Source organism: Apaloderma vittatum, unplaced genomic scaffold (assembly GCF_000703405.1).
Source record: "Apaloderma vittatum isolate BGI_N311 unplaced genomic scaffold, ASM70340v1 scaffold32282, whole genome shotgun sequence".
In the NCBI taxonomy this organism is placed as follows: domain Eukaryota; kingdom Metazoa; phylum Chordata; class Aves; order Trogoniformes; family Trogonidae; genus Apaloderma; species Apaloderma vittatum.
Genome location: NW_009703622.1, coordinates 1,476 through 10,026, shown reverse-complemented (window position 1 = coordinate 10,026; position 8,551 = coordinate 1,476). Strand labels below are relative to the sequence as shown.

Below are 8,551 nucleotides of genomic sequence, written 5' to 3'. Positions count from 1 at the left end.
ATTTAGTGGCCACCCTGGCCGTAATCCTTGACAAGCACGTACATTTTAGTTGACTTTTGCACAGGTGTGAACACCCCCACTAGGAAAAATTTGTCCAAGAGACCTAGTCTTCTGTTGAAGATTCCTCTTGAGATGTCTTAAAGCTGCCAGAAGGCACCACTTGCATCACATGAGCTTTCTACTCTGATTTTGTTAAACGAATGGGTCTGAGTGAGGGTTTGCTGGGATGTGGACCCAGCACAGGTGAAACATTGTGTTTCCTGATGAAGATGGAGAACTTTGGCACAGGACATGCCCTAAGGGACAGTAAGATAATTTTAAAATATGGGACTAATCCTGTTGTGTTACTCTGAAAGACTCCACACATTTTATTAAAATTGTTTTAAGGTTTACAGCTGTAAAACTGTAAGAAACATCTGGTTTTATGATTTTAAATCTGGGCTTTTCATACAGTTCAGAGGCAACACCACCACGATAAGAACAATAACATGCTTATCTGATGCAATTTGGATTACACAAAGATGCTTTAGCTGGAAGACAAGTTTGGGGGGGGGAAAAAAAGAAAAAGAAAAGAATATAAACATCTCTAAAACCTTACAGTTTAATCACTCATCCAGGATTTTTGTTTGTTTTTTTTTTTTAAAAAAAAAAATATCTATTTTTTCAGGCAGTTACCTTACTTGATGATGACAAATACATATATCAAGTTTTTCCACAAATTCAAGAGCTTCCAGTGGCATCAGGAGGATCCTTTAGATTTGGAACTGGAATATGTTTTAATCCCTTAAATCTTAAACCATCAAAAGAGCGAGTTGTGTACTGCATGGTTTGATGGATATTGTCTATTAAATTTCTAGAGGTTTACGTACCCTAAAACCTGCCATGTTCCTTTTTTTTTGGAAGGGGACTATGAAACCATTCTCCACTATCTTCAGTATTTCCCAAGCAACCTGCTGGTTTATGTCCTCTTCAGAGGGACAGAAAAGTTTTTTTAAACCACAGTGACAACAGCTCTCTATTCTAGCAGTCAGAGGTCAGACTAAAACCACTTTTGCCAACTGGCAATACTGCTACAGAAACAAATTCAGGGAGTGTGAGTCTCAAGTCTGGAGTAGCAGAGGGAACTAGACACGGTTTGCAAACACTGATAAATACAACAGGATTCACAAGCCTGCACGCTACCCGACTGCCTGCCTCATCTGCCTGAAACACAAGTATCTACGTGTGATGCTAAGAACTATTTATAAGGGCAAAGGATGAAGTATCGGACACCTGTCTGCAGTCTTGAGTGAAGATTCTTCTTAAAAGAGTAGAATGGTCCCTGGAATGGAGGAAGAAGGAAGTCCATTCTCAAACCAGCCACTTTCCAGATGCTGTTCTCAAAAAAGGCATCTCTAAAGTACTATAACAGAGGCCAGTGCCAGTCCCACTACCAGTGGCTTGATACTTGGCATGAAACCTATTTTCAATTGCTTGTAACTTCTATGTTAAGCCATTTAAACTGAGAAGTCTTATCTGGATACAGATTTTACAGGCACATATCCTAGGGATAATTCAGACAACATGGATTGAGTATTTTCAAGAACAAACCCAAAGAGAAGGGGAAACAGGAAAAAGAGGAAGATGGTTTTCGCATCTAACTGCAGAACTTTGTTTTAAAATAGGCAGTGACAGAGTGAGAAAAAGCTATTTTCTGAAGCAGAAATCTGAAGTTCAGCTGAGTTCATACACAGTTTTGCCTTTCTCAGCCATCTTCTAACCCCCTATGTCACAGCACCCAGCTTGGAGTCCATTTGTACTTCTGGCTTTTCCCTCTTTGTTTTCTCTCCCCTGTAACTTGGAAGAGAGATGAGATCAGGAGCTGCAGATAGACACTGTGCACAGAGAGAGGAAGACACTCTTAAATCAGGCAACATCGTCCCAAAACCAGACTAGAATTGACTAGTTAAGGAGACCGAGCAGAAAAGCAAGAAGCAGAGCACGGACTGCATGTGAGCGATAACGAGAACAGAGAGCGGTAACAACAGGCACGGGTCAGAGGGCTTTTAGGCTAAAAACAGAATAAGCAGTTGGAGAGGTAGGCCAGCAGCAATCTGTCTTGAACAGAGGAACCCAGAGCACACTCCTTTATACAGCCTGGACACAAGCTCGAGATTGCTGAGCATGACCATTCCTCTGCTCTTAACAACCCATAAACCCCATGTATGTGACTGACCTTTAGCTGATGTTGTTCCACACAAGAAAATTACAGTCTATATTGCCCCACAGTAATCGAGTGCCCAAGAGAGAGAGGTCCAAGTAGAGGATCCAGCAGCCAATCCTGCTGGATCATCACTGCAGAATGGCTTGCGACGGAGTTCCTAGTTAGCTTTTCAGAAGAAATACACATCTGCAAACAGTTCAGTAAGTGGCCGACCACCATATTAATGTTGACAAGAATGAAAAGTGAAGGACTTGAGAGTTTGAAAACACCAAAGTTACAGCTGCTGGTGCATGTGGATCACACTATAGACTGTAACTATGAAGCAGCCACTCAAGTTGGACTAAGGCCAGATTTACATTCCACTCCTACCACACTGGCCTAAACATCCTCTGGGCACAGGCTCATCTATCCACTCCTGTGGTATCTCAAATTCTTTGTATCTCCAAACAAAACAACCCTCCTCCTTCACCACAGCTGCCTCCCACTGTCCCTCACAAGGTGAGAAAAGAGAGTTTCTCAGTTGATGAACACAGCTCTCCAACAGCTGTTTCTTCCTGTTCCTCTGGTCCCTGACGAGTTCCCACCTGATATTAAAGCAAGCTACAGGAATCAAATTTCTCAGGAGAGCTCAACAAACCTGTATGCCACAGGCCAGCCTGAGATTTTGGCTGCTCATTTTGCAGAAAGAGAGCTCTTCTGGAACAGAAATCAAAGCAGCTAGGCTTGCCTATGTGCACAACACCTGGTCAAGCAGGTTAAAAAAAAAAAAAAAATCAGTCAGTCCCAGTTTTGGACTGCATGTCCAAAATCAATCTGACAGGTGTCAAAGAACAAATAATGAACTAAAACTAGCAAATAAAGCAAAATATTATAGAATTTTAGGGGTTGGAAGGGACCTCTAGAGATCCTCTAGTCCAACTTCCCTGCCAGAGCAGGAAGAGCAGCACAAGCATGCCTTGAAGGAGTCACATTCAAATCACAGGAAATACAAATTCTAGTATTTCTCAACTTTCATTTAACAAACACCTCCTGTAGAATTCATTACAGCTTTACTAAGTCCTTTTTGAAAGTTCACTTGTTTCCCCCACGGCCTCCTGTTGAAGTCAATACTGATCACTGCCACACTTAACACCAGAGAGGAATCCCTGCTAAGATGGACTAAATGAAATAGGGACACGGAAGGAACTGAAGTCAAAGCGCATGAAACTTCCAACAAGTCATTTCAACTTCTCCATGTGCAAGCAGAGGTAGTACAAGAGGAAACCCGGTGTTCACAAAGCACTCTGAAATTGCCAGGTGCTACTGCCAACCACTGTCATTTAGGCATTTCCAGTTCTAACATGTTACCTGGTTATTTCAGAACCTCAAAGGCCAACTACAACGCGGTTTTGCTTTTAAGTGGAGTTTACTGTCTGCTGCTTCACAGCTTCCAGCCCCGTCACTACCCCTTCTAGGCTTTTTAAGCCAAATCCCACAGAACAACAGATGGAGGGAAATTGGAATGAAAAGTTGCAGTTCTCCTGACTTTCACCTACAGAAAGCAGTACTGCAGCATTCCTGGGTGACATGGAAAAGACTACAGGATGAAACTAAGCCATTCCCTCTTCACATGTATTTAGGAAAGACTCTGAATGCAATTAATCAAACACTTAAAACCGCTCATGTAGAACACACGACACAGTCACAACTACCTTCGGGCTGGTAAACAAGAGGAACAAATCAAATCAGCATTATAGCAAATAAATAAGTTTAGCCAACTTACCATCATATAAGGATCATCCACAATAGGATAAATATAATCTGTCGTCTGGACCAACGACAAACCTCCATGTCTTAACGGAATAACACAAGTATCCATCCCAATTCCTGCAAAAATAGAAATCCATGAGTGAGGTGACTAACTTCACCCTTAATTACCTGTTGCTCTTAACAAGAGAACTTAGAAAACATGTCTGTGAAACACAACTCGCAAAACTGACTAAACAGACGTGGTAAATTCCTTCCTTAGAGAAAGCACATGGCACAAAATCAGAGGAAAACAAAGCGAAGAGTGGAAACTCCTGACTGAACAGGAACGTAAACAGCTGAAAGCAAGAACTACACTAAAATATTTCACATCTTTTTGCAACATAAGAATAGTGCATTAAGAACATCTGTGCTTATAAGTATGTACATTTAAAGTGAAGAGGAACTATGTAAATTAGTATTATTGAAAGCAATAGGTTTTCCTGCCACTCTGATTTCAACAAAAACATATTAACAGGGCATCTCCTCACTTTAGGAGAAACAAAAAGAACGCCACAAGTCACAGCACAGCCGGGGCCCTTGGTGAAAGATGATTCAGCCACTTCGAGCTTTTGCAACTGTGTTAACCTCTCCTTACTTCTGTGAGGCTGAAAGGCAGCAAGACAACCTGCTAGACAGGGAAACTCCTTTGAGAAAACCACAACACCAAGCACAGCCTTTTTCCTGACAGCAGATATTTCAAATAGAATAAGCAATATTAAAACCACATGGCATTTACCGTGATGCAAGAGCCCACACAAAAGCAGCGGGTGACAAATCACAGCAGGCTTGCTGGGCCGCGCTCCCTGTCGACAGACACCTTTGCTGTGCCTTGTGGCAACGGCAGCAGTTTATCTCCTCCCCGGGCGGGCAGTAAGCTGCCCAGAACCACTCTGCTCACCTTGCAGGGCAAGAGTCTTCAAACAGCCAGTGCTCAGGGAGCAGATGCCACCTAACTTCTCCCCAGGTATTAATGAAGCACAGTACCTACAAAGAGCTACAAGCCAGTATCTGGCAGTGTCCTGCACAGGACTGGAGTGAGCTGTTGTCATCTGAGGTCCTGCCGAGTGTGGCCAGCAGGAGCAGGGAGGTGACCATTCCCCTCTACTCAGCTTTGGTGAGGCCACACCTTGAGTACTGTGTCCAGTTTTGGGCTCACTGTAAGAGGGACACTGAGGTGCTGGAGAGGGTACAGAGGCGGCTGCCAAGCTGGCAAAGGATTTGGAACATCTGTCCTGTGAGGAACGGCTGAGGATCTGGGGCTGTTTAGCCTGGAGAAGAGGAGATTGAGGGGAGACCTTATCGCTCTCTACAACTACCCAACAGGAGGTTGTAGCAAGGTGGGGGTTGATCTGTTCTCCCTAGCGGTGAGTGATAGGACGATGGGAAACGGCCTTAAGTTGCAGCAGGGGAGGTTCAGGTTGGATATTAGGAAGAATTTCTTTACTGAGAGAGTTGTCAGCCATTGGAACAGCCTGCCCAGGGACGTGGTTGAGTCACAATGCCTAGAGGTTTTTAAGAGAAGGGTAGATGTTGCCTTGAAGGACATGGTTTAGCGGTGCTGATAGGGCTAGGAAAAGGTTGGACTCAATGATCCTGAAGGTCTCTTTCAGTGAAAACTGTTCTACTGGTCTACGAGGATGCAGAGCAGGTCTGCGAGGCAACAGGCACGTAGGTGCAGACGATCTTGCCTCTCCTGCCTACGGAGGCAGAAGACCTTGTCGCAGAAGGGAAAAGCTACTGACAGAAGCTCATGAGCAGTAATTAAGGGTCGCTCATCCTCTGCAGAAGCTCCCAAGGCACTTCACATGATGTCCGGTGTCTCCAAGGAAGTGCACGCGACAGTTACAGAGAAGTGGCTCATGTACAGGAGCTGTTTTGCCCTCAGTTCACCTATTCATATCACAATGCTGCAAGACAGATTTCACTTGTGGGGTTTTCTACAACTTCAGCAACAGTGCTACTTGGCAGAGAGGCCAAGGGCCCATGACGAGCCTGAGGCTACATTTCTGTTTCACTGAAAGGAGTAACTAAATAAGAGAATCTCTTCAGAAAGGTGACTGAAAATAGTGATTTCAAGGTCTGTAACAGCTCTTAAGAACTAATATCAAGCTTTCAGTATCTTACTCACGGATATGCTCACAGTCATATCTAAGACTGCTCTGGGTAATAGGACTTGCAGGACTAAAAAAGGAGTGAGCTTGAGCCCGCTATTAGCAATTTCCCTCTTGACCGCATCTCAAAGGCACGGTGCATATGCACAGGCTGTGAAGTTACCTGTCTACCTCTTTTAAGCACAAGGTATCAGATGCAAGTAACACCAAGCTTACTTGAAGATGTATTTATTAAAGGGATACTCACCAGAAAAGCATATTTTTAGACACCTGAACTCTCCACCTTCTATTTCTAACAGAATTTGTGTTACATAATACCACATCTACATATTGACGGAATTAATCTATTTTTTCTACACTTTCATATAGCTGGAGAAGAAAAATCTATTAGCAGTTCCACTACTGTTTAGAGACTAAGTTTTTAACAGAGAAAAGAAAAAAAGGCTAGGTAATTTAAGCTAGACCAAACTATTACTGATTTTAGAAATTTCCCAAATCGAAATAATATTGCAAACAACTTCTTTAACTTAAAAATCCCATATAAATAGCAATATGTGGATAAAAGAAGCTGGAAGTGTCCTTCATTAGGGAGTATTAAATTATAGTGCCACCGCAGCTCCACACACAATTGCTGCTTAGATATTTCATACAAAGATCGCCTTTGTTTAAGCAAGAACACGGGCTCCTCGCTAATCTCTCACTGAATTCAATCTCTACCAGAATGAGTTGCAACCTGTTAGCCTGCTAATAGACAATTAGCAATGTTAAAATAATTTTAAATAAGGTTATTGGACACTAAATCGATAATTAAATAACTTCAGAACAAATGCCACACTGAGATTAAAAAAAGTTAAGATTAAAAAAAAAAAAAATCATCCTGCACTGCAAAACAGAGACTGAACACGTATGGCTGAGTAAATAGATAAACAGAATTAAGTGTCATTAAACACATTATCTACATTAATTTATCTATATCAATATTAGGTACAGGATCTGGTATCAAAATACCTACGTTCGCCCTGTTCCCCATGTAGGCGGCCTGTACAGGTTGTTTTCCCTTACTGGTTACATCATTGTGCAAATATCAAAGGGAAAGTGAAGCTGGCAACAACATAGAGGTCTTGGAAAGAAAGCCTTTCCCAGGTAGCTTCTACAGGTGAGCAAAAAAAATACGAGTGGGGAACAACAAAAAGACTGAAAGGAAAAATGACAACCATGAAACACTCCGCTCCTAGCCTCAGCTGAAGTGAGAAGGTTTTCTCTTCCGTTTCTCTGACCCAGGAACAGAGGGGAAGGGAGGAAGAGCAGAACTTCACCTGCAAGTCACCTATTTACATAACATTTATTGCACTCATTGCATAAATTTCTAAAGGCAATGTATGAATATAGGAGTCCAGAAATTAATTGATACAACTTCAGTTTGCAAAACACCTACTGGGGAAAGGGAGAGAAGACTAACGTCTAAACACATGCCTCAACAATGGCCACTGCTGACCACTTTTTTCTTTGCAGCTAGGCGCACTGCAGGACGTTAAATAATTAAAATAATATTCTTGTATCCCAGATGTCAAGAAGCAACAACATGAGACTCATTCTTCAAACTTCTGTATGCTGTGCATGCACTAGACAACACATAATTTTCAAACTGATTAAACAAACTGCAAATGAGATCATGTCACTAAGCAGACCAAACAGAAAAACCACGGTGTCTAGAGGTGCGACTTACCCAACCTGGGCATAACTGCCCCCAGGAACTGTTCATCTTCCTGAAAATGGTTTTCTTGTAGAGATTCGAGCAGTTTCTGTAAGACATCCTGTGGCACTTTGCAGCCTGTGCCTTTCAGTTCAGTGAATCGGGTCAGACGGAAGCTCTTGTCCAGTTCGTAACTTTCTGGGTTAAAGGACTCCCGGACAGACATGGTTCTCTCGCACTGACTGATGGCCTTTCCCACCCCAGAGCAACGGTATCAGTTTCTCTGCTGATCAGTCTAATTAAAAAACAAAAATTTGGAACATCAGAAATCCCTAGGGCCTGTAAGACAACAGGTTTTCCACATGGAGCAAGTTAAAAAGGAAGCAAGCACTCAATGACGCCGTTCACTTGTTAGGACAGGTGGGCACATTTCAGACAACTCACTTCTCTAAGACCATCTTCCAACAATTAAAACTATAACTACGCCACACAAATCCCAGACTGAATTTCTTTTCCAGATATGATGAAAAAGTTTTTCATTTGAAAAAGAATCTAACACACTAACCAACCTCATTTAACACAGAAGTAACGAAAGAAATAACAGTTCCCAGAGCATTGAGGCCAATTTCCAAAAGGCAGCCTGGGCTCTGATCCTGCAAGAAGCTTAGCAGACACATCTGTTTGCATTCAGCTCAGCACAGGGTCATAATTTTAGCCATTAACATATTAATCTCAAAAGTAAGATGCTTTTCAAAT

At 42.4% G+C, this 8,551-nt stretch overlaps 1 protein-coding gene across 1 annotated transcript; it reads right to left on the bottom strand.

Moving 5' to 3' along the window:
* Nucleotides 1–3,965: 3,965 nt before the first annotated feature.
* Nucleotides 3,966–8,091, bottom strand: LOC104270368 (selenide, water dikinase 1; the record flags this gene model as incomplete). Its single annotated transcript, XM_009864701.1, has 2 exons — nucleotides 7,829–8,091; nucleotides 3,966–4,069 (listed from the first exon to the last, which is right to left on the bottom strand). Coding segments are annotated over exons 1-2 (297 nt in total), but the record flags the coding sequence as incomplete, so codon positions are not given.
* Between the last annotated feature and the right edge of the window lie 460 nt (nucleotides 8,092–8,551).